This window comes from Asparagus officinalis, chromosome 1, assembly GCF_001876935.1.
Source record: "Asparagus officinalis chromosome 1, Aspof.V1, whole genome shotgun sequence".
In the NCBI taxonomy this organism is placed as follows: Eukaryota; Viridiplantae; Streptophyta; class Magnoliopsida; order Asparagales; family Asparagaceae; genus Asparagus; species Asparagus officinalis.
This window is the reverse complement of record NC_033794.1, coordinates 28,382,812-28,409,456: the sequence shown is the minus strand read 5'-3', so window position 1 is coordinate 28,409,456 and position 26,645 is coordinate 28,382,812. Positions and strand designations below refer to the sequence as shown.

Below are 26,645 nucleotides of genomic sequence, written 5' to 3'. Positions count from 1 at the left end.
TATTTTCGAGGTTAAATGTTTCATTTTTTGCAGATAGGCTCCCTTGAGTTTAATCTTTTTTGACTCTTTTACCTCAGTTAGAGTCACTAATTTTATCCAGGAGCAATATTCTGTCAAATTTTACCAAGATAAAAGAGTTAAAAGATAATAATAATAACCTAGGGATCTATCTGCAACAACGTAACTACAGGTTGTTTTGTTTAGTAAGTGTAAAACAATATGCTAAAGATCTGTGTGAAATTTCCCCTATTTTCAATGGATTGGTTTGATATATACGGAGCAAATGGAGTTTCATGCAAGCAGGAGGGCTTTTTTTTTTCAAATTTTATTGTAGCATGTAGACTATGGAATTTCAGATTTGCGGTAATTTTATCCGGACTTGGAAACTATTTTAAATATAGCCATAGACAATAAATAATTTAAATTAGTCAAATATTTATTGTCTAGTTCTTTTTGATGTGCCACCTAATATTTAATTACATCTAGAATCTTATGTTATTGGAATAGTGTAAACTTCTCGAAATCATATCTAAGTTATTATATTGTAATGTGGTTGAAATGAAATCATTTCAAGTTAATTTGTTATGGGAATATTATCAAATAAATAAGTAGTATGTAATTTGATTGGAAGGTTGTGATGGAAGTACACTTTTTGGAATACGTACGAAAAGCATTTTATAGAAAGTTTATTTCATAGATTTTTTTTTCTTTTTTCTATACGGGTTCATTTTGAGTGAAAAGTGGAAACGATGAGAAGTAGAGAATCACTAGTGGAAAACTAGGCATTGTTGACGGGCATTCCCGTCAAGAATACCTAAAGTCCCGTCGGTAATGAATATCCTTGACGGCTTCCCGTCAACGATACGCCGTCAGCGATAGTCCCGTCAGGAAAGAACTTATGTATATTACTGACGGCATAAGTGTTGACGGCGATCGCCGTCAGTGATAGTGAAACATCGCTGACGGGATTCCCGTTAGCGATGTTTCTTTATCACTGACGGGGACCGTCAGTGATATCTGTTACTGATGACAGATCGTCGTCGGTGAACACACAAACGCTGACGGGAACCCCGTCAGCGATACGTATCGCTGACGGGGAGCCGTCACGATGTAGGACGCTGACGGGAAGCCCGTCAGCGATGTACATAATATCGCTGACGGTTTCCCGTCAGCGATACCTTTCGCTGACGGGATTCTCGTCAACGATATTATGTACATCGCTGACGGGATTCCCGTTAGCGATAGGTATCGCTGACGGGATTCCCGTCAGCGATAAGTATTAACAGCTAAAAAAAATTTCTGCTGATTATATATTCAGTTCCCTGTACATAAAAATTCCCTGTACATACAAATCTCCAAACGACATTTCATGCGCATTCCAAAACATCTCGCAATGAATACAATCCAAATTTTTCCAATTAAATCTCTCATCCAATCAATTTTCACAAACATTCGAAATATGTACATTCACTTTTCACGATAAGTTCCAAATCCACAATAATTTTCACAACAAACCATACACACATATCATAAGTTCTAAATCCACAACAAACCATACACGCATATCATAATCTCAACTATAAAGATGTCCACAATATACAAACACGAGTTTAGGATATAACTCACTAAGATAGATCATCCGCCCTATCCATGTCATCGTCCGCGTTGCCACTGGCGGGTCCCCTACGACTCGTGCTCCCAATAGTATCATCTCCAATCTAACAACAAAATAATTTAAATTTAGAATCACATAATATTGTGTGTAATCATGTTTTACATATATAATAAGTATACCTGTCTGCTACTCTCTCCACTACCAGTAAATGCCTTTTGAGTGGCCAAGAAGTTCATAATCTGGCTTTGCACCCGAGTAGGAACCCGCCTTCTACAAGATTTTATTATTTGCCTAGAAACCATTGCAAAAGTAGCAGTAGGCTGGATCACTCGCATAAGCTCCTCTTGAATATCCTCCCATATCTCCTCGGGAATCTGACTATCTAACATATTCATCACAGAGGAAACAAGCTGCATCGCCTGCTGAGTGCAATCCTCCTGTGGCATGCATGTAAGAGGGCCCCGATAGCATAGTCGATGGTGTTAAAATCGGCGGAGACTGGAATTGTGTAGACACCCTCTGAGCTCCAACTCCCATCCACCTCGTCCTCCCTTTTTTGGGAAGTCCACAAACTAAATGGCTCACATTATAATTCTGCTCTCTAGTCAGGGGCTCCTGGCTCTGTGCAACAACCTCAGAATATGTGTTTTCCAGAGCTTCCTAGAAGTCAAAAAAATAAATTTAAGAATTGGCCTTTCAAAAATAAAAGATATTTACCTGAACAAGTAAAATAAAAGTACATGTGAAGGGTGTTTTGTGCAACATAAAAGTACATGTGAAGAAGGGTGTTAAGTGCTAATAAATAGTTGAAGGGTGCTTTGGCTTGTAAGGTGATAGGAAAAGTTTTGTCATCAGCAATTCAAAGGTTTTCGAGAATAAAACCAAGTAGATCAATCATGTTACAGTATGTTATTTCTTATGCATTGTTATATCCTAACAAGCAAGCCCCTCATACGAATGGGTCATAGTAACTCGGGGAAGAAATGGAACACTAAGTATAAACTTTTGCTCTATGTAAACAATAACAACAGCATTGACCTGGATGTAATGAGTCATCTGTTTTTCTTTAACATTTTTTTACTTGTATTAGTGTTACATGATGTATTGTTTTTGTGATTGCTTGCTTGCTTCAGTGCATAATAAGACATTCCTGTAGTATTCTGAGTCAATAAAATTTTGTACACTACTGTCAAACACAACAACACCAATTTGAATGGGACACTTGATGCCACTCCTTTGAGCTCCTATTTCTAACTATTATACCGGTTTATCTTAATTTCTATGCATATTCTCATAAGTTCCTAGGCATCTCGTTCTTGCTCATTCTTTGTTCTTTTTATCATTACGATGAAAAAAATTAAATAGTATATTACAAGGGTCAGCCTAAGATGATTAAATCAGTGAAACCATGAGTATGGAACAAATGGGTAACGGAAGGACTTATAAGCATCACACTTTCATCCTTGATGACGATGACAATGATAAAGTGTTGGTTATTTATGTATGCATCATGCTCCTTAGTAAATCCCTTCCCTTAGTAAATCCCTCCTAATGTGAAGCAAGATAGGCCTACCTACTAAATATCAAACGAACAAATGGAAAATCTACCAGAAACATGAATATTATACTTACCCACAATAAAAACAACCCAATATAATCATCATATTTAAAAGATAAAATAAAATCAAAGTGCATGAAGAAGCTTGCATTACCATAGATGTATGCATGCATCTTCCTTAACACATTCACACATATAATTCATGTATGATAATTAAGATGACCAAAAGAAGAGTGCAAACAATAAATTCCCAACATGATAACAGGCTAATAAGAGCTAAGATAATTAGTTAACCTGTATTTTCTTGGCCAATTCTAGCTTTTGTTTCTTAGTCTCATCGTCAATGTACCCCTTCTTAAATTGAACCATTGTTCTCCTGTGCAGTTCTAGTAGCGGGATAAAGGGAGTGTTCTGAGATTTAAAAATATTCTAAGAAACGAAGAGAATATAAATAGAAGATTAAAAGACTTTATACTGTTGTCCTACAAAATTAATCCTCAATCTGGGCAAATAAAGTAGTCCCCGTATGATGATCATAATCTTTTTTCCATCGATTAAGTTTATTTCTCCGACAATTTTCCTTCAACATGAACAAAGAGAATTTTAGTGCATGGTATAATATACAATAAAATATATCACTAGTTTCAGATAAATAACTTGATGATAATTAACTACTATACATATTTACCTGGTGCTCCTCTTGGCCCCACAATATTATAAGTGCAGCTAAGTGCTCAGGCTCAACCCTCTTATCTCGCTTGTATATTCTCTCCCAGTTGTGAGTGAAACAATCAAAGCATTTCTTCTTTATCTCATGTCTCCACTCCCGAAGAGAATGCTTGAACTTTCCCTGGTATCCAAATAAAAATTCCTACCCTACGGGATTGTCTTCGATGTTGAAATATCTCTAAAAATTAAAATATAGTTAAGCATGAACAATTGACAGAATTAAAAAATAATTGTGCTAAATATAATAATTTACCCAACAATCTCGATATATACTCTCCAGGACATGAAATGGCTGCTCCCAAACCTCGTAATAAGGATTCACATTATCACTCCTCCATATCAAGCATCCAAGGTATGAGCTGAAGTTATTAGCCTATTGTCCGGTTGGAATCCCATTATGTCCCCATCTCACAATTGCTCGAAAACCACCCGGTGGTAACTTTTTTTTAAAGTCACTTCCTTGGCATCCTTTTTTCTGGTAAAGTTTTTCTCCTACAACAAAGAAAAAATAATAGATATATCAACACTTTTATTTAATCAACCTTAAGCTCTTAGAATTTACTAAAAAAGGAAGAAGAAAAATATTAAGGAAAAGAGAAACCTGAGAATATTATGTTTATTAGATATGGATACAATTATGGAAACATTCAAATTTCAACATTCTGGAATTGATTATGTTTTCTTATTAATAGACCCGGAATGAAAATTTTTGATCAAACTCACCAAATCTTTGTCTGATTTTATTTTTTTGCATCAGATAAAATCTCCTCAATCTGTGGGCCCCATTCATCCAATCTTTTTTTCGCAAGCATGTATTTTTCTATCTGCTTGAGTCTGTACCCCTCTGCACATGCTGGTAAGGGCCCGCGCTCAATCCCGAGAATATATGTTCGAAGTATAACTGGAGGATCTGCATATAATGGTATGTGAGTCGGCTCTTCCTCACCCTCACCTATAAAAATAAAAGAAATAAATTATCATTGTGCATATATCATGAATAAAAATACTTAAGTTAAACTAAGTTATACCTGACATCTCTGCTGAACTCGGAGGCTCTTCGTCAGTGGATTGGTCTTGACTGGGGTTAGCTTCGAATAACCTCTTGTTAATATTTTTAGACATCTGCAAGTTGAATAAACATACAAATTAATATAATATAGATGCAATTTGGCTTGGTGAAAATAAAAACAATATGTATTGTTGCGTTACTAAATTTTTCATTTCACATCAAGTTTGTAGGCATCTGCAAGCTGAATATACAAAATAAGATATTACATATTTATATCATCCAAAAGGTAATTGAGATACATTGTAGTGATATTAAAGTTTTTATTATACAATTTGCAAACTAAAAAAAGTTACATGAAGACCCGATTACAAATAATTGCTGTTTAGCTCCTATTAATGTCTATGATAATATTTGGAATGTCTGTCCGAGTTGTTGGAGCATCTGTTTCAAACACTACGTTTTGAGGGTACGAGAATTCATCGATCGCTGCATTTGGCTCATTGAAGTTGTTTATAAAACTCTCGTCATCATCTTCATTAGTAGAAGGTTGAATATAAGCCCTAGAATCCTTGTACAGGACAACCCACTCGTCTTTAACTGTAGGATCTTTCACATAAAAACATTGTCCCACCTGAGATGCAAACATGAATTTTTCATCACTATCAATTTCTTTATCGAGATTGACAGTTGTAAATCCAAAGGGATCCTTTTGAGTCTTTGTAAAACACCAACGAATCATGAACATCATGTATTTATGTTCATTTAGACCACCATAGCCGTAGAATATCTCCACCACATCTTCCAACCTTCCATAATATGTCATATTATTTTCAACTGGATTCTGATCTCTTCTGTTTGAGAAACATTCCCGTGAGAAGGTAGCCATGACACCACTATTCTGGGTGACTTTTTTATCATCAACCTCCATTGTGTGAAATTTATAACCGTTAACACGATACCCACCATATTGAATTACAGCATAGTAAGGCCGCTTTACGTGAACCTTCACTTCTTCTGATATTTGATTATTAAGGACAAGTTGTTCCTGGATCTAAATATACAAAAATAAGCAAACTATTAAATCAATAATTTCTAAGTTTTTTATCAATGAAATACAAATATTGCTAAATTTAACAATACTTACTTCACTATTCAACCAAGCAGGGAATTCCTTCATATGCATTTCTTTAATGTCATGTACAGCTGTACAACTGGTAACTTCATTCTTAAGTTTTTCCTGATGTTGCTTATTAATGTGCATATATAAATTTAATTATTATTGTCAAAATAAAAATTTTGTCAAAATAAAAATTAAAGAGTAAATGGTATTAAAAACTCTTTTTAGATATTTTACCTCCGGTACTCCGAGAAGATTTCAAGATTATTTACAACATATGCATGCGCTTGATCTAACAATATGTTAGAATAATTTTTGTTCAGCCCGCGAGGATAGAGAACTGTGTACTCCTTGTTATCAACAGGTGCTTGAAGTTTAGTTTGTTCCCCTCTCATATAACGAGTGGCAAATAAGAGACACTCGTTTCTCACGTAACTTTCAGCTATTGAACCTTCCGGGCAAGCTCTGTTACGCAATTGACGCTTCATTGAACCCAAATATCTAAAAAAGGAATATTAATCAGATATAGATGTAAAGAAATTTACATTTAATAGATATAAATATTGATAGGTAACGATTAAATTTTTCTAAATACTAACCTCTCTATTGGATACATCCAACGATAATGGACTGGTCTTGCTATTGCAGCCTCCTCCGCGAGATGATGTGTAAGATGAACCATTATTGTGAAAAAAGATGGAGGAAAGAGCATCTCCATTTCACACATCGTTTCATAAATATTTTCTCCAAGTTTCTCAAAGTCACGGGCGTCTATAACTTTAGAACAAAGCTTTCTGAAAAATCCACAAAAATCAATAATAACCTTCACTGTTTTTTTATTCTGCATAGTACTGCGTAGTGCCACAGGTAGCAATTGATGAAGAAGCACGTGATAATCATGAGTTTTAAGCCCTAATATTTTCCTTTCTTGCACCTGGACATTGTTCGATATGTTTGCGGAGTAACCCTCTGGTAACTTTATTGATTTGAGGACTTGACAAAATGTTTGCATCTCAACTTTCGACATTGTAATACGAGACGCAGGCAACTCTAATCGGTCATTTCCGACAATTTTTTGCTGCAGTTCCTCTCTAATGTTCAATGCAGTTAGATCTCGACGAGCTCGTAGATCATCCTTTGATTTATTAGCATCTTGCAACAGTGTGGACAAAAGATTATCACAAATATTTTTTTCAATGTGCATAACGTCCAAGTTGTGGCGTATTTTTAGCTCTTTCCAATAGGGGAGTTGAAAAAAAATACTGAATTTTGTCTATCCTGAAGGCAATTTTATGGCTTCAGCCCCATCACTCACCACTTGTGCTTGTCTCTTTCGTTTTGGTATCCTTTTGTTAATACGCAAGTTCCTTACTCCAAGTAAATCTTCTTTCGAATAGCGCTTCTTTCCAAACCTGACAGCAGGGAACCTCTCAAGCAAATGTACAATCTGATCTCCACGTAATAGACGCGGAGCATCTCTCTTCTCAACAGTATCATCAAAAAACTTGCTCCATTTTTTTGTTCTGTACCTGTGTTTTATGTTCAACCACCTTCTATTAAACCAATAACAAAACTTTCGACTGTGCTGCAGATAAAGACCTTTGAATTCTGGACCACACACTGGACATGCATATGTTCCCTTTGTAGACCAACCTGAAAGATTCGCATAGGTTGGAAAATCATTAATTGTCCATAGTAAAATAGCACGTAGTCTGAAAGACTGCTTTGCATGAGTATCATATGTCATAACCCCTTCAGTCCAGAGTTGTTTTAACTCATCAATTAGCGGTTCTAAAAACATATCTATGTCATTGCCTGGTGCATGCTTGCCTGGTATCAATAATGAAAGTATCATATATGGTTGTTTCATGCAAAGCCAAGGTGGTAAGTTATAAGGCGTTAATACAACAGGCCATGTAGACCAACCAGAACTCATTATCCCAAATGGATTGAATCCGTCGCTAGACAAACCTAGTCTAACATTCCTGCACTCATTCGCAAACAAAGGAAAAGTTCTATCAACATGGTTCCACGCCTCTGCATTAGCCGGATGTCTGATTTTACCATCATCAGTACGTTCTTCCATGTGCCACCTCATTTGCTTAGCAGTGTCTTTATTCATATACAACCGTTTTAGCCTTGGTATTAAGGGAAAATGACGCAGGACCTTTGCTGGAATCTTCTTTTGCTTAAGCATAGACCTTGTTGTCCCATGTGTTGAATAATTTTTGCGTTGTACCCACCGTGATACTCCACAAATTGGACACTCCTGAAGATCTTTGTTATCCTTATAGTAGAGGATACAATCATTAGGGCATGCGTCGATTTTATTGTAATCAAGTCCTATAACGGAAACAATCTTCTTTGCGTTATCATAATTTTCTGGTATGCTCTCTTTTCTATTTGGAATGACTTTTCTCAGCAACACAAGCAACATATTAAAATATTTATCTGCCATTCCGCTAAGAGACTTTATACGCAAAAGACGCAGCATAAATGATTACCTGGTGAACTCGGTACAACCCTCATACAGACCATTTTCATTGTCGTCAATTAATTTCATTATCTGCGCCAGCTCCTCACGATCAGTCACGCCCCCAGCATTTCCTGACTCGTCAGCATCCTCAGCATCTTCAGATTGATCTATATTAGGAAATGTTAACATATTCGCGAGCATCGTATGTGTATCATCTATTCTCGTATCATCTATTCTCCCACCGGAAGTACCGGTATCCGCTATCAGTTCCATTTCTTCAAGGCATCCTTCTCATGAAACGTCTAAAATTTGTAATCCTCATGAAATCCTGATATTAAGTGTTTTTGTAAATCACTTTTATCCACCAACGCCCTATTTTTACACCAACAGCAGGGACAATACACGACATCACTATTTAACTTCCGTGGGTCTGCCAAGGCGTATTGTATGAATTGATTTATTCCATCTTTATATCGACTATCCCTCCATCTATCAATACGAGGAATATCGATCCATGATTTGTCGAGAACTATCCTCATATGTATGATATTAAGCATAATTAGGTAATGTGAATTTTTATTAGTAACGCATCAAATTAACGGTTACGTGATATTAACTTTCTTCATGACATCAAGGAAATTCAAATTAAAATAATCTCAAAGGGAAAATTACCAGAACATAAATTATGTGGGAGTAAAATCTAACGCTTATATTTTCAATAAGAGACTTTAACGGCTGCCATAGGAAATGGACCTATCCCATTAGGAATATAGTAGTGTCTACAACTATAAGAGACTTTAACGGCTGCCATAGGAAATGGACCTATCCCATTAGGAATATAGTAGTGTCTACAACTATCTTCATCATCTTTATACGTTTTTATTTCTTAAAAATTTCGACAGCACCTACCCGCTGTTCTCTGAGTACACTGTGCGGATGTTATAATGCGTATCAATCATCGATAATAGATCGATTATAGATCGAAACGCAAAACAACATACGCTTATTGTACACGGAGAACAATGCGGTACATGTTATCAAAATTTTGTAGGAATAAAAATGTGTAAAGTATACAAAGATAGACGATACACTACTGTATTTCTAACCTGTACGAGAAGGGGAATCCTCCCCGAACAGATCTAATAATTATTGCATGTAGAGCATGCTCCTAACATAAATCACGTTATTCTCTTTAGATGTAAAAGGTATTTTCACATTCAACTAGAATTGCGTGAGTTTATATCAGAAGAGACTCACATCCAACAATATTAGACGTGAGTTTATATCAGAAGAGACTCACATCCAACAATATTAGACGGGAAACTAGGGGTAACGACTTCTGATTCATAAAATCATGATATATAACACAATACAAACTCGATATATCTAACTAATTAAAATTTTCAGTTAAGATAAAGGCTAAATATCAGTAAATCCCCATTAACTTTGGGCCTATTATCAGATAACCCCCCTTAATTTTCATCAGAAAACCCCCCTTATTTTGATCTTCATATTAGGAAAGATAATTAAACTTCTTCATATTAGGAAAGATAATTAAACTTAGCCATCCACATTAAAGCCCATCAAAATCCAATTTTGAACTGAAGAATCAAAAAAGGACAAGAAATTACCGCTTGGATCTCTTGCATTGCAATCCAAGAAAACGTAAGACCCGCTTGGATCTCCTGCACTGCAATCCAAGAAATCAAATATCAGATGAGAAACAATAACAAAACCTAAAATTACAACAAAAAATTCTAAAAAAAATCACTGACAGAGAGGTTTCTGCGAGTTGATTATCACATGATTGTTGCCTCATCTCATGCATCTTAAGTTTAATTATCAATTTTGCTAGAAACCTTTGCAGCAATTAAGGCAAAATAATATCTTTAACAATACATGATTATCACATGCAAAGTATGCAATAAACCATCTGCTTCATCTCATGCATCTTAAGTACATATATACTTACTTTTAATCTCTCCAATGGAACTCATAATTATTTCCGTTTTCAGTTTTGGAATTTGTCAATTTCTTTCTTTATGGTCACAATATATTAAACATAAAGGTTAGTTGCAAGTAGACCCCCAGCCGTATTGTTGTTTCGAACTTAGTACCCCTGTAGTTTTATTGTTACAGATAGGCCCTTGGATTATTATTATTATTATTGGCTATTTTAAAAATTTACAACAAAACCTAAAATTACAACAAAAAAATTTAAAAAAATCCCTTACAGAGAGGTTTCTGCGAGTTGAACGGGGGCGGTGCCGCGACGAGCTCCGGCGAGAGATCATGGGTTCGGGGTTTCGGGGCGTCGGCGCACGGGCGGTGGAGTCGGAGAGGAGGAGCGGGAGGTGACGGAGATTGGTGGGGTTAGGCCGGCGGCGAGTCAGAGCTGCCAGAAGGGAGTCGAGGGCGGCGGCGCGAGTATAAATTAGGGCTTTTTAATTTGGGAACGACAGGCTGATCGGGTAAAATTTATATCAAACATCGCTGACGGGCTTCCCGTCAGCGATGTTTATTTCCCGTCGGCAATGATAACATCGCCGACGGGTATAACTCAATTGTGACAGCAACTTCGCTGACGGGAATTCCCGTTAGCGATATAAACATCGCTGACGGGAAACTCCTGTCAGCGTTGTTGCCGTCAGCGATACATGATTTTCCACTAGTGAATGATATGATAATTATTACATTTGAGTTGTAACATTTCATTAAGTTAATAATAAATGACCGTGATTAAAAATAGTGATTGTTAATGTGTGTTAACGATAACGTGGTTCGATACAATTTCCAACCACGCATCAGAACTTGGATGAGATTAATAGGTAACGGAGAGAGTGAGTTTCTTTGTTGTGAGGTCGTCTTGTTACTAGTTGCATACAAATTATGATGAGCTACTTGTTACCATCCGTCGCTCAAGTTAGTCTTTTGTTAATCAAGATTCTAATTAAAACACTTAACATATCTACTGTTCTATGCTTAAAAGAGAATCCAAAGAATTATTGTTTATACTACAGTAAAATACTGTAGCATAAACAGAAACAGTAAATCAAATCTGCTTCTCCATACTTGAAGTTACTATTCACACTACAGTATTACTGTATCATAAACAGTGAATCAAATAAAATATATTAAAATTTGGTTCATTCTTTAACTATAGAAGAGTAGATATAATTCCTAAAACAAATGCATTAAAACTTGGATCATTCTTTAAGTATAGAGGAATAGATATGATTTCTAATTTTAAGCATACAATAATTAAATCAAATGTATTAAAACCTAAAGAGAGACAACTTAAAATGCAGTACTTAAAAAAATAGGAGGTTGTGCTTTGCACGTGGTGCATACTAGTAAGATGAATAGCAGTGCACTAAGCCTAGTCACATTTTTCAAAAAGGCTCCTACATACTAACCACCAAAGTTATCGCCTTCTACATTTGTTTCTCCGGAGCCAGTGTTGAGGTGACAATTATTAGTTTGTAATTAGCTGAGTCTATTACTCGTCACTCTTTTGACCGTAGCAATTGAACATTCAGTTCTAATCGACACTAGTTATTCCACATAAGTGTTGGGAAAAATAGGTGTTGTTTAGACTGAATTTAATAATAAAATCAGATTTTAAACAGTTAATAAAAATCAGATAAAAGCGGATTAATATTATAACTCAGAAATAAAATTTATTCAAAAGAAAATAAATAAAGTTTAGAAATACGCCTGATGATAGAAGCGTGCACTAAGCACTGTCCCAAGAATCTAATTACCCCCTCTCATACATAGTTTCGTGGCAATGGATCTTGGAGATACGACGATCCTTGGTCAGGTAACCTCCTTCTCATCGGCACGAGCTTCAAGAAGGCTTTACGAACTCTTCAAGACTTTCAAGGAATCAACAAAGGAGTAACAACAAGAAGTTCTAAGTCGAAAAGAGAAGAGAAGAGAGAAGAACTGTTGTGTTTGCACAGTATCTTAGCCCTCTCTCTTATAGGTCCTTTTATAGGGTTAAAGCCGTTGTTTAGATCTACCTTTTCCGTCCTTTGGATCCACCATTCTCGCCCTATAAATTTTCCGTTTGCATTCATCCAGCTACCCATTTAGATCCTTAATTCCCACAGCAATTAACACATTTTAATTACTCGCCCACAATTCTCACCCATTAATGCTAGTTGTTTTCTGTCATTTAGATCCGGCATTGTCGCTCTTTAGATCCATCATTCTCGCTCATTAATGCTAACCGTGCGTTGATCACTTTTTAATTATTCTAATAGAATAGTGTAGCAAGTTAGGGCCGAGTGTGCGCGCGCCTCCCGAACTAACCCAACCCCGAGTCCGAGTCCTCGAGGTGTCGTCTCGTCTCGTCGTCTCGTTTATTCAGTCGTGTAGACTAACATCGCCTTTCGTATCGACTAGAAGGTGTCGTCTCATTCGTTCGGTCGTGAAGACTAACACTACCTTTCGTGTCGACTAGAAGGTGTCATCCCATCTTGTTGTCTCGTTCGTTCGTTCATGTTGACTAACACCGCCTTCCGAACTAACCCGGCTTCGAGTCCGAACCCTCGAGGTGTCGACTCATACCGCCTTTCGTGTCGACCAGAGGGTATCATCTCGTCCTGTCGTCTCGTTCGTTCATTCGTGTCGACTAACACTGCCTTTCGAACTGACCCGACTCCAAGTCCGAACCCTCGAGGTGTCGACTCATACCGCCATTCGTGTCGACCAGAGAGTGTCGACTCATCCTGTCGTCTCGTTCGTTCGTTAGTGTCGACTAAGAGTTGTCGTCCCGCCTTTCGTGTCGACTAGGAGTTATCGTCTCGCCTTTCGTATCGACTAGGAGTTGTCATCTCGCCTTTTGTGTCGACTAAGAATTGACGTCTTGCCTAGTCGTGTCATCTGGTTGGTTGAGATGTCTACTCTTAGAGATCTAAATTGGGACCAAACTTTCCCAATTTTTAAGTTACAGTTCCAGCAATCACCCACATAACTTAAAACTTAAAATAATTCAGAAATAAGAGTAAAAGAAGAACTTTGAAAATAAGATTGCTGGTTTACTTATACTATGTAATAGGTGAATGTACCTTTTGGTTTGAACCTTCACTTAGTGACAGTTGTATAGATCCGTGAGAGCTTGGTGGACTACGCTTTAAACCAGTCCCATTTGTCGGATTTCTATAGAATGCACACATAGTACAATTTTGAAGAATTCTAAGCGGGTTGCGCTATTATCGGCCTTGCGTAGGTATCTTTCATGTGTGTTACTAGGGAGCAGCCCTGATCCCATAGTCGCGACCTCACAACTACACACATATAGGTAAATCCTAATAAGGATACAAGCAAGTAAGCATCATGCCTCATGAGTCTTGGATTCATTAAGAGTTAAACTCAACTTTTCACTTGCTTTTTATTAGCACTGATCATTATAGGGATGAGAGCAAATAAATTCAGTACTCCTCATAATTAATCACTCGTCCAGTTTGTTTCTACCTATTGAACATCTGCGAGGTTGGGTTGCCACTGTAGTAATTTTTTTTATGGGCTTAACCACATCCCCCTCGATGATTCTAGGATCATTGTCCTAGATAAGCCTTTAGTTAAGTGATCTACATGATTTTTTATCTTATATCTTAAGGATTTATGTCGCACTTTCAAGTGTCGATTCATTTTCACATTTGCATTCTCTTGATGACATTTGTCAATCGCTGACCTGCAATCACAAATAATAGAGATAGCTAGTAATGGTTTTTGTATTAATGGAATTTTATTTAGTAAATCTTTCAACCATTCAGCTTCTATACTAGAAGTATCAAGGGCTATCATTTCTGATTCCATTGTACTTCTAGACATTACAGTTTATTTAGTAGATTTCCATGAAATAGCTCCTCCTCCCAAAAGGAACATAAGTCCAGTGGTGAATTTTACATCTACCGAGTTACTAATCCAATTGGCATCTGAGTAACCTTCTAGTACAGATGGATAACCTTTATAATACAAAGCATAATTCATAGTTTCTTTTAGGTATCTCAGAATTCTTTCTAGAGCATCCTAATGATTCTTATCAAGATTTGAAGTATATCTACTAAGTCTATTTACTGCATATGCAATATCAGGTCTAGTGTAGTTTGTCAGAAATCCTAATGATCTAATTATTTATGCATATTCTCTTTGTAATTTAGGGTAACCTGTATTTCTCTTTAGATGCACATTAGGATCATATAGAGTAGAAACAGATTGATAGTTTGGATCATAAAAGTTCTTGAGGATTTTCTCTATATAGTGTGATTGTGACAGCACATATCCATTCTCATTCTTCAACATTTTAGTATTAAGAATTAGATCAGTTTGACCTAAATCTTTCATATTAAAATTTTATGATAAAAAGTATTTGATATCATTTATGGTTTGTATGTCAGAACCAAAAATAAGAATACCATCAACATATAATCATAATATCACAATTTTGTTATTATTATCTATTTTATGATATACACACTCATCTGTTTGATTAATTATGTAGGCATATAAAATTGCTTATAGGTCCCTTAGCATAGCTCGGCACAAACCGACAAACCAACGAAGTGACGAGGTTGACGAATCGCACGCAAGTAACGGAATACATCCATTCGCGTGCGGAATCAAGCCAACGGTTCGGGGAGTCAACGAGTCATCCAACCAAGGGCAGACTCGGACGAATCACGATCGAATCAAGATCAGTTTCGGACTCGAACCCAGAAGTGGATTTACTGCCAAATCAGGAATCGGATCTACTGCCAAATCAGATCAACAAATCAGAGTCCGAATCAGCCGAATCACGGACAAAACGACGAAACCACGCCTAAGGGGGCTCGGCCAAAGCCGAGCCACCCATAGNATCCAAGCTTTGGGACTTCGAGGACTTGTTCATCCAGATCTGGTGCTCGGCGATCGTCAACGCCAAATAAGGCAAGAGTTCGAGAGGACCGGATCTCAGATCTACGCAGACGTACTCCGGATCTAAGCTTGGTCTTAGATCCCGAGACTTGGACGATTGTTTCCTTGGTGAACCAATCCCCCCCGGCTATTATTTCCTTGGTGAAATAATACCCGTCGTACTGCGTAGAGCCGACCGGATCTAGATCGCGCGGTGGTCCACGGATAAACCCCGGCGCAGGCAAAGAACCCACAAAAGCGAGTGACCGTAAAACAGGAGCTCGCGATTCGTTCGACACAAAAGGAGAAAGTTGTAATCATTGTTTATTTTTCTTTGATTTTCATTGTAACCGGATCTTTTGTAACTCAAAAAGCTATTATTTAAGATGACAATGGAATCAATTACAAAGAAAGACACGATTTTTCCCGCGAACAATCTGACGACCACAGTGGGAGCCACCGATCTCGCTGCCGAGATCGTCAAGGCTTGGTTGGTTGGCCTTTTTTGTTTTATTCCTAATTTTTAAATGATATTTTGGGAGATAAATACTAGGAATTAATTTATAATTTTTATATCAATAATTTTTATTTTTTCACCTCTATAAATAGAGATTAGTCTTGTGTAATTTGGACACCAAAAAAAATCTGAGTTTTCAACACCTTATTCTCCTTCTCTTTGCTTTTGCTTCTATATTCTTCAAACTTTTTCAAATGGATCCTTCACAAAATTATTCTAATTTCTCCTACAACTTTCCTAACCAGCCTCAAAATACCAACCCTCAAAATCCAAATATGCAAGCCCCGGAAATTACTCAAAATGCTGGTATGCAACCCAATTTTCAAATGCCGTATATGATGCCACCAAATTTTGGCATGCAATACCCTTATCTTCCTTACGGTTATCATCCAGCTGCGGGAAGCAGCTATGTTCCATCCCATATGAATTTCCCTACCACGGAGTCGATTGAGCCACCGACACCCCGGTTCAGTAGCGGATCTACAGAAATCCCGGAGTTTTCCACCCAGATCTCTTTGGGAAATGTTGGTGGGGATACTCCTCATAGTTTTCTACCTCCAACCCAACAACCAACAAAGAGATCAAGTTACGATAGTTGGAGCACAGAAGACAACATAATTCTGCTAACTGCTTATTTTCACGCTAGTAATGATAGTGAGCTGGGGAACAACCAAAAAGGTGAAACTTTCTGGGGTAAAATTACACAGTATGTGAATGAGAATGAGAATGGCAAGAGTGGAAAAGAGAGGACCATAGCTCGGTGCCAGAGTCATTACAAAGACATCAACAGAAAAATTTCTAATTTCATTGGCTGTTACAGTACTGCATGTAGGGAGAAGCAAAGTGGTTGGTCTGATGAAAACTACATATCCAAAGGCAGGGAGTTGTACTTTGAGAAAATGGGTACATCGTTTAATTTGGTGGATGAGTGGAAGGTTGTTCGCAATCAACCAAAATATATGCCAGGAGTAGCAGTATCGGGTAGTAGCGGTTCGAAAAGAAAGAGTAGTAGTGAAGATGTTGAATCATCCGCTCCTACCCTCGTACGTCCTGAGGGTAGGGACACGACAAAGAAGAAAGCTAGAGCTTCGTCCAGTAAACCAAGGAAATCGAAGGTCGAACTTCTCGATGAGTTATCCAATATAGTCACCTCTCGTGAAAAGGCGGAAGCGAATAGAGCAAGTACTGTTGAAGCTATGAATGTCCTCGCTCGTGCCAAGAATATGGAGACGTGGAGATTTTTGAAAAACAAACCAGATCGTGACGATGAAGATGAAGAAGCATATCAGTTGTTGAGGAAAGAACTGTTTGGCAAATGAAGAAGTTGTTGTTTGTCTGTTAGTTTGTTTATGTGTTTTTAAGTGTTTTTTTAAGTGTTTTGTGTGTTGAAATTGGAGTGTTGAATAAAATCGTTGTTTTTTATTTGAATAAATCCAATTGAAATGACTACTCCCTCTCCAATTGAATTGACAAGTCTCTGCAATTAAAGTTAAAAAATGTATGAATTGACAACTCTCTGGTATGAATTGACAACTCCCTGCAATTAAAGACGAAGGGTTGAATTGACCACCCCCCCCAAGCCGCCAACGAACGAATGGATCTGGGTCAAACGGAACCATTCGACACTTGAAGAGTGGATTCACAAACGCCGCGCGTTACTCGCACAAGCAAAAATTCTTGTGCAGGAGGCCAAAAAGTTGGAGGAAGAAAGAGTGGCCAAAAAGCCATTACCAACCCGCCAAGTATGGAGACCGAAGCAGCCTCCAACAAAAGTTCAACCACCGGCGAATCAACCCAAGTCGCCGGTAATTCCAATAGCTTCTCTGGGAGATCATGCAGAATCGTCCAAAAGGAAGAAATCAGTTTTGGAGCGCCTCGGTCCAATTCCCGACGAGAGAGGCAAAGCTCCAGTTCAAGAGAGTTTGGGCCCAATGAAGAAGCCCAGAACGACTCAACACGCTGGGGGTCGCCGTCATCTCCAACGTGATAAAGAAATCAGGGTAGCTATGCGCACCAATTTGCGCATTGAAGTCCAAGAGCCCGCTGAGAACTCACGCCCAAAAAGGCATATTTCGAGGCGCGTAACTTTTGAAAGCCCGAAGAAGGTAGTTCGCTCTCAGAAGAAAACGTTATCGTCTGATGATGATTACGTTATACCTGAGAAATCGTGCCAACACACGATAGGTTGCTCCGACTTTCAAACGGACGAGCTGTACTATCGTGCTGGGGGTACGAGCAAAACCAGAAAGAGAAGTCCTCGAAGGCTAGAAACTCAGTGCCCTTGTTCAAAGCTCATTCGGGCAGTACTGTCTGAGTGTAACTGCATCAAGGCAGTCACCGAGAGAGGTTCGGTGTTCGAAAGGCTGCTTCCGACAAAGAAGAAGGGTAATTGAAGATGGAGAATTTCGGAGGGTCACTACCAATATGACCAGCAAAAGGGCATCGACAAGGGATAATCCCGAGTCAATTCCGCCGATACCCCAGTATCTAACTCGTCTGAGGTCTGGAGCCATCATACGAGGAACTTATGGTAGGGTTCGGACAAGGTTACCATCAGAAGATGAAGAATCGGATTCCTGCTCTGCTGTCGCATCAGACAATACGGTGTCCAGCGAAGGACAACCCCGCGAGTCATTCATGATAAGCGCAGAACAAGTGGCCAAGATGCTTGAAGAAGCCATGGCTAAACAACAGGAGACCTTCAGGTTCGAAATGCAGATGGCCATGCAGAACATGAGACTTCTCAATCCTCCGACCGGTATAAGAGGTTAAACTGCTCCCTGATACTCCAATAGGTATATGAGTCTAAACTATTTCCTACCATAAACGGGAAGTTCCTGGAGAGTTTTTTATATTCTTAAGGATAACCTGGTCATGTAACTGATTATAATGTCGAACCCAGTTTTGCAAGGAAAGCTGGGGGTGGATAATGGGAAGTTCCCGGAAGGATATTACGTGTAGTATTCTTAGGGATAACCCAGTCACTGTAGAAGTGATGAATAAGAAATTCACGTTCAAACTCTGAATGTCGTGGTCAAACCTTCTTACAGTTAGGACCACAACCAAAATCCCCCTCTCAATTTCCCCAATGAACGAGAGGTCCACAAATCGTGGATCAAACCTTCCTACAGTTAGGATCGTCTCAAATCTCCCGATTGGTCAAACCTTCCTACAGTTAGGACCACAGCCAAAATCCCCTCTCGATTCCTCCAATGAACGAGAGGTCCACAAATCGAGCGATCAAACCTTCCTACAGTTAGGATCGTCTCAAACCGGTCAAACCTTCCTACAGTTAGGACCACAGCCAAAATCTCCTCTCGATTCCCTCCATGAACGAGAGGTCCACTTTCAAATCGGGTGATCAAACCTTCCTACAGTTAGGATCACCTCAAACTCCTGCTTGGTCAAACCTTCCTACAGTTAAGACCAAAACAACAATCCACTCTCGATAAACGAGAAATTCGCCTTTAGTTCGGTAATCAAACCTTCTGACAGTTAGGATTATCCAAATTTTTTGATTCTCGGAGTGGAGGTCCCACTCCTAGTTTCATCGTTCCGGATTCTGGGGGTGGAGATCCCACCTCGAGTCTCCTTTCCAGCTGAAGATAGAATATAAAATTCTTCTTCTTCAGTGTCGGGAGATAGAATATAAAATTCTTCCTCTCCCATTTCGGATTCGTCTTTGCCCCAAGAGAAGACAGGTCCCACTCCTAGTTTCATCTTTCCGGATTCTGGGGGTGGAGATCCCACCTCGAGTCTCCTTTCCAGCTGAAGGTAGAATATAAAATTCTTCTTCTTCAGTGTCGGGAGATAGAATATAAAATTCTTCCTCTCCCATTTCGGGTTCGTCTCTGCCCCAAGAGAAGACACCACCTTTTTCAACGCCCAAAATCTGTGCTTCACAGGTATAGGAAGTTTATCCCGAATCCTAAGCAGGGATAAGTCTGCGCCTAACACGCGCTGCCGGTTTAGTCTTTTTCCGTAGAAAAAGACACCAGAGTTCGATTCTGGGGTATTCTATCCTGAAACCTAAGCAAGGATAAGTCTGCGCCTAACACGCGCTGCCGGTTTAGTCTTTCTCCGAGGAAAAAGTTCATTCCTTTAGCACAACGTCACATGCGGAACGGATTTAGGCAATTCGCATGCTAGCCCGACTCAAACGGTAGTCGGTAAAGGCTAATCAAATCCGTTGAAGGCTGGGGGTTTCCAAAGAAAGGATATGCCGACGCCTAACACGCGTCGCCGGTTTAGTCTTTTACCAATTGAAAAAGACACCAGAATACCAGTCTGGGGTATTTTATCCCGAAGCCTAAGTAGGGATAAGTCAGCGTCTAATACACGTTGCTGGGTAGCCTATTCCCATAACAATAGCGAAGTCTACGTATTCAATATCGTAGCACTAAGAGCGTTAACTCTTTTAGCTTAACGTCACATGCGGAACGGACTTGAACAATCCGCATGCTAGCCCGACTCAAACGGTAGTCGGTAAAGGCTCATCAAACCCGTTGATGGCTGAGAATTTGCCAAAAATTCTATAAATACGAGTCATAGATGTATCAACTCCGTAGATTGGTCTCGTGACTCGAGTATCCACCACGCTCCAATTCCTTAAGAGCTTAAACTATGTATACTCCAGCTTGGACGGCGGACAACGCGTCACAAAGAAGCTCAAACGCCGGACAACACGTCACAAAGAAGCTCAAACGCCGGACAGCGCGTTGTAAATGAAGATTCAACGCCAACGACCGATGTTCAGTTCTATGTTGAAATAACCAACTCGAGCTAAAAGTCAAAAAATCGAGAATCGACTTCAAATTCAAAATTCCGACAGACGGTCAGACAACAAATGCAGCACCGGAACCCTTACAGACATTCGACAAAGCACCGAACAGCCTGGGGGACTGAAGGAACCAAGAATGGAAGTCACTCCAAATATCCCGTTGAAGAATGGGACAATCATATCCAAAGTATTCCAGACTCTTCTATAAAAGAACGAGGCTGAAATACTTTGGAGGGGGTATCTGTAGGCGTATAAAATTGCCTATAGGTCCCTTAGCACAGCTCGACGCCGATTTAACAAACGGACCACCGAGCGACGTATCCAGTGTAGGCGTATAAAATTGCTTATAGGTCCCTTAGCACAGCTCGGCACAAACCGATGAACCAACGAGGCGACGAGGTTGACGAATCGCACGCAAGCAACGGAATACATCCATTCGCGTGTGGAATCAAGCCAAGGGGTTCGAAGAGTCAACGAGTCATCCAACCAAGGGCAGACTCAGACGAATCACGATCGAATCAAGATCAGTTTCGGACTCGAACTCAGAAGTGGATTTACTGTCAAATCAGGAATCGGATTTACTGCCAAATCAGGTCAATGATTCAAGTCCGGATATATCAACCACAGAACCGGATCACGGACGGAACCGAAAACGGAAAACCATGCCTAAGGGGGCTCGGCCATAACCGAGCCACCTATGGGTGGCTCGGCCAAAGCAAAAAAATCCAAAAAATAGGTGGCGGCCCAATTCTGTGCGCGGGCACAGTGAAGAGAGGCTATAAATAGGAGAGGTGGTTCATTTGTTCAAGGGTGGGAAAATTTGGAGAGGCGAAGCCCTGCTGGATTCAAGACTCAGAACTTAAAAAGATCCAAGCTTTGGGACTTCGAGGACTTGTTCATCCAGATCTGGTGCTCGGCGATCGTCAACGCCAAATAAGGCAAGAGTTCGAGAGGACCGAATCTCAGATCTACGCAGGCACACTCCGGATCAAAGCTTGGCCTTTGATCCCGAGATTTGGGCGATTGTTTCCTTGGTGAACCAATCCCCCCCCGGCTATTATTTCCTTGGTGAAATAATATCCGTCGTACTGCGTAGAGCCGACCGGATCTAGATCGCGCGGTGGTCCACGGATAAACCCCGGCGCAGGCAAAGAACCCACAAAAGCGAGTGACCGTAAAACAGGACCTCGCGATTCGTTCGACACAAAAGGAGAAAGTTGTAATCTTTGGTTATTTTTCTTTGATTTTCATTGTAACCGGATCTAAAAAAGACCGGATCTTTTGTAACTCAAAAAGCTGTTATTTAAGATGACAATGGAATCAATTACAAAGAAAGACACGATTTTTCCCGCGAACAAATTACAAATCCATAAGATAGTATAATTTCATCAAATTTCATGTGCCATTGCTTTGGAGCTTGTTTGAGACCATATAATGATCTAATAAGCCTACATATTTTCTTCTCTTGTTCAGAAGTAACAAATCCCTTAGGTTGATCTATATAAATTTTTTCATCTAAGTCTCCATTTAAAAATGCAATTTTAACATCCATTTGATGTATTATTAGTTTGTGAATGGATGCTAGAGCTATAAGGACTCTTATGGTAGTCATCCTAGCTACTGGGGAGTAGACATTAAAAATACCAGATTTTTGGGTATATCCTTTAGCTATTAGTCTCTCTTTATACTTATCTATTGTTCCATCAGGTCTGAGTTTCTTCTTAAATACCCATTTACATCCTATAGGTTTGCATCCTGGAGGAAGATCGATGAGTTCTCAAGTATGGTTTTAAACTATAGATTGAATCTTATTATTTATAACTTCCTTCCAAAATAGAGTATCTACTGATTTCATTGCATCTTCAAATGTAATTAGAGAATCTTCTACAAGTAATGCATAGAAGTCTTCATGGACTTTTTCTATTCTAGTTCTCTTACTTCTCATAGGTTCCTCTGGATTTTCTAGTGGTCTGATTTGTCTAGAACTTGGTTCACCTTGGTTAGAAATAGGATCTAGGTTCCTCTGGATTTTCTAGTGGTCTGATTTGTCTAGAACTTGGTTCACCTTGGTTAGAAATAGGATTAGAACTAGGATTTGAGTTGCTAGAGTTAGATTTGTCTAGAACTTGGTTCACCTTGGTTAGAAATAGGATTAGAACTAGGATTTGAGTTGCTAGAGTTATGGTCTATGTTGCTTAATCTGTTTTTGTAAGGACAAATATTTTCTAAGTAATGTGTATCCCTAGCTTCAATAATGGTATTGTTGGCTATCTCATTAATGTCAGAGTTGATTATTAAAAATCTATTTGCATTACTATCAGAAGCATATCCAATAAAGAATCCATCTACAGTTTTAGGGTCAATCTTCTTTCTCTTATTTTCAGGTATCTTAACTTTTACTAAGCACCCCCATACTTTCAGGTGATCTAAATTAGGGTTTCTATTCTTTCAAATTGTGTAAGGGGTTTTATCCAAATTTTTGAATAGAATTCTATTTAGTATATGGCAAGCAGTCATGAGGGCTTCTCCCCACAGATTTTCTAGCACACCAGAATTAATTAACATTAAGTTTACCATATCCATTAGTGTTCTATTCTTTCTCTCAGCTACTCCATTAGATTGAGGTATATATGGAGCAATTATTTCATGAATGATTTGTTAGACCCTAGAGGGGGGTAATTAGGGTCTTATACTAATCTAATTCTGATTTTATGCTAATTAAATTATATTGATTAATTTATTCTTGCAAGAGATATATGAGATAGATATGAACAAGAATGTAAAAAATAATTACAAATTAAATATATGCTAAGCAAACTCAAACACACGATATGTTCACGGAGTTCGGCAACCACTTGACCTACATCTCTGCTCCTCACCTCGAGGAGATCTCCACTATCGACACACCCGGTTTGGAAGCCAAAACTTCTCTACACACTCGATTTTCTAGTTAATCGATAATTTTACAAAACACTCACAATGTACATACACAAACTACAACTCAAGTGTCGGTCCTCACGTATCGCCTCCCTCAAGTGCTCGGGATTACTACCTCTCACTAGGCTTTACAACCGACGCCACTCCTCTCGGTATCGACTATGTCCTCACTACACACTCCTCTCATTGTAAATGTGTATACAAAGTGAATCTCACAATAAAGCTCACAAATGCAATAGTTCGTTCTCTACAATTGATGAGAACACAATTAAGCTCACTCTCGCCCGATCACACACCACTATCTAATATATTGTATGAAGATATTATAAGCTCAACAAAGGTGTGTGTGATAAAAGCGAATAATAAATTTACAACTCAATTAATATAGCTAAGATATGAATGTGAATAATGAATCAATAAGCTATATAAAAAAATGAGTTTAGAAAACTTCCCAATAAACAAGAAGAACTGTAGAATGATGATGAGGATGATATCCTCAATTGGAATTGAATGCCTCTTCTTGTTGTAAAAACTTCTCTTTTGAAACAAACCACAAACAAGCTTAAACACTTGTTAAACTCTTTATAAAACTCAATTTAAACAAAATTCTTGGTTTTTAGAATGATAGAGGCAATGAAGTATTTATACCCACTCAAGACATCAGCCAAAACCCCCATTAAAAAGATAAAAATACCTTCAGAACATCAGGTCAAAAACTAGCCGTTATAACTCAATGGTCAGATCAGTGGTCGACCGTGAAACATTGGCGGTCGACCGCAATACAGTGAAAACAAGCAAACAGAACAGAAAAGCAGGCAGTCGACCATGGTGGTCGACCGCGAGAGAGCTGATGCTCTCTGGACTTGCTATGGTCGACCGTCACGGTCGACCGCAAGTCTTTTAGAGGCCAATCTTGGTCTCTGGACTGCAGGCAGTCGACCGCCACGATCGACCGCAAACTGACACAAATATTATTCATGTTTTTGAACCTGTTTTGCTGACTTTTGAAAATATGTTAAAATAGCAAATGATATCCAAAAATAACGAAACTTTAGGGAAAGCTTAAAAACATGTAAGTGAACATGTTTCAAAAAGAAATTTTGAAAATACAATTTTTGTTTGTGAAAAATCACTATTTTTGAAAAGTGTTCATAAAACCTGTTTTTCATGAAAACAAAAATTGAACTATGACTTATGAAATTGTGTTTACATTTCATGAATACTTTATATATGTTTTATGAAGCATGAACGAGATGTAAACATGATATAAAAAACTATTGTTACAATGTTTTGATAAAAATCATTTGTAGAAGAAAAATCAAACATGTGTTGTGTTTACATATTAAGCTTAAAACATAATTGATAATCATATTTTATTATAATTTTACACCCTCATTATCTATTTTATATGAATAAATATGTTACTAATAATTGTTTTTATCTTTAAATGCAGGTTAATGAAGAATAAATTCCAAAAATCCCCAAAGATCCAAGTCCAAAAATCAAAATATCATATTTCACCCTTGTGACTTACTTGCACGTGAATGAAAGCTTCATGCATGCTTGCACGTGACCACATGCATGCTTGGCAAAGACCCTCTCTCATGAAGAAGCCCATGAAGATTAAGCTCAATATCACTTCAACAAAAACGGGAGCTCTTGGCATGTGCGGGTTTTTATTTTTGAAAATCATGAAGAAGCCCATGAAGATTAAGCCCAATATCACTTCAACAAAACTGGAGCTCTTGGTTTATTTTTGAAAATCATGAAGATAGCCCATGAAGCAAATCAAGAAGTCCAATGAAAAATCAACAAGCAAAAGGCCCAAGAATCCAAGCCTAAAAGCTCAAAGGCTAAAATTGATTTCTTAGGGCTTAAGTCTTCATCTAAGGGCTCACATTCATTGATGTTTACTATAAATAGGGGTAGAGAGTGAGGGGTTAGAGGTGTGAAAATTTTGTAACTCCATTTGGAGAGGAGGGTTACTCTTAATTGAGAAGACCTTCCAAATTTATAACTTTTGTTACAATTAATAAAAAAAATTCTCCACTTCAAATCTTCTTCTCTTTGTTGGATGATGATGATGGAGATGAAGAAAAGTTTGGATGTTTACTTTTCTTTTATTTTTCTCTTTTATTTCTTTTGAGTAATTTCTTTATTATTGCTTATTAGTTAGATTTATATTCATGCTTGTAGTGTAGATTTATTTTCTTATCTTTTTTATTTCATTTTGCACCTTAATTTGTAGAGTAGATTTATTTTCTTGTATTTAATTTTTATAATTTATTTTGTAGTTTAGATTTTAATAATTTTTATAATTTATTTTGTAGTTTAGATTTTAATTCTTTGTAGTTAGATTTATTTCTTGTTCATAGGTTAGATTTTTTCTTTTTCTTTTTATAATTAGTTCTTTTTCTTCTTGTTTTTATTTCTTAAGATGTGAAATTAATTCTTGTAGTAATCTTAGAATTGTATGAAACTAGTCTAATTTCCTTTATGTTATGCAAATTATCCTCTTACACTTAAAATGATCATGTATAGGATAATCAACTAGAGAACTAATTGATAGAAGAAAAATTTAATAATCTATGCTTATCTTGAGTGGTTTGATAGGTTATACTTATGAATTCTAGGATTACTATCTTGTTGTTGTTCTTATCATGATTTTTTATTTTGACTTAGACGATAATTTGATAGGTTATACTTTCCTTAAATAGTTTGATAGTCTATACTTAATAAATCTAAATTAAAATATGACAAAAAGATAATAGTTTGTATTTAATATTTGAGATTAACTTGCGGATTCAATTCTAGATTTGTCATATCTTTAATTGAACCATCCATCTTTTGTTTTCTTGATTTTTCTCTTTCCTACTTTTTATTCTATTCTTTGATTCTTTCTTCTATTCGCTCAAATTCAATTTATTGTTACTTGCACATATTCAAAACAATCACTCTCACTCGTCATAACTCTCACACTTATTCTTTAATTCTATTTTGTCAC

At 37.9% G+C, this 26,645-nt stretch overlaps 1 protein-coding gene across 1 annotated transcript; it reads left to right on the top strand.

Annotated features, from left to right (window-relative positions):
* On the top strand, window positions 16,119-17,243 carry LOC109832693 (glutathione S-transferase T3-like). The gene has a single exon (XM_020400097.1). The coding sequence runs from the start codon at window positions 16,119-16,121 to the stop codon at window positions 17,241-17,243; it is 1,125 nt and encodes a 374-aa protein (XP_020255686.1).

Bases quoted from the DNA above. Each gene is read 5' to 3' on its own strand.
- LOC109832693 (XM_020400097.1), top strand. From the start codon at position 16,119: ATGGATCCTTCACAAAATTATTCTAATTTCTCCTACAACTTTCCTAAC.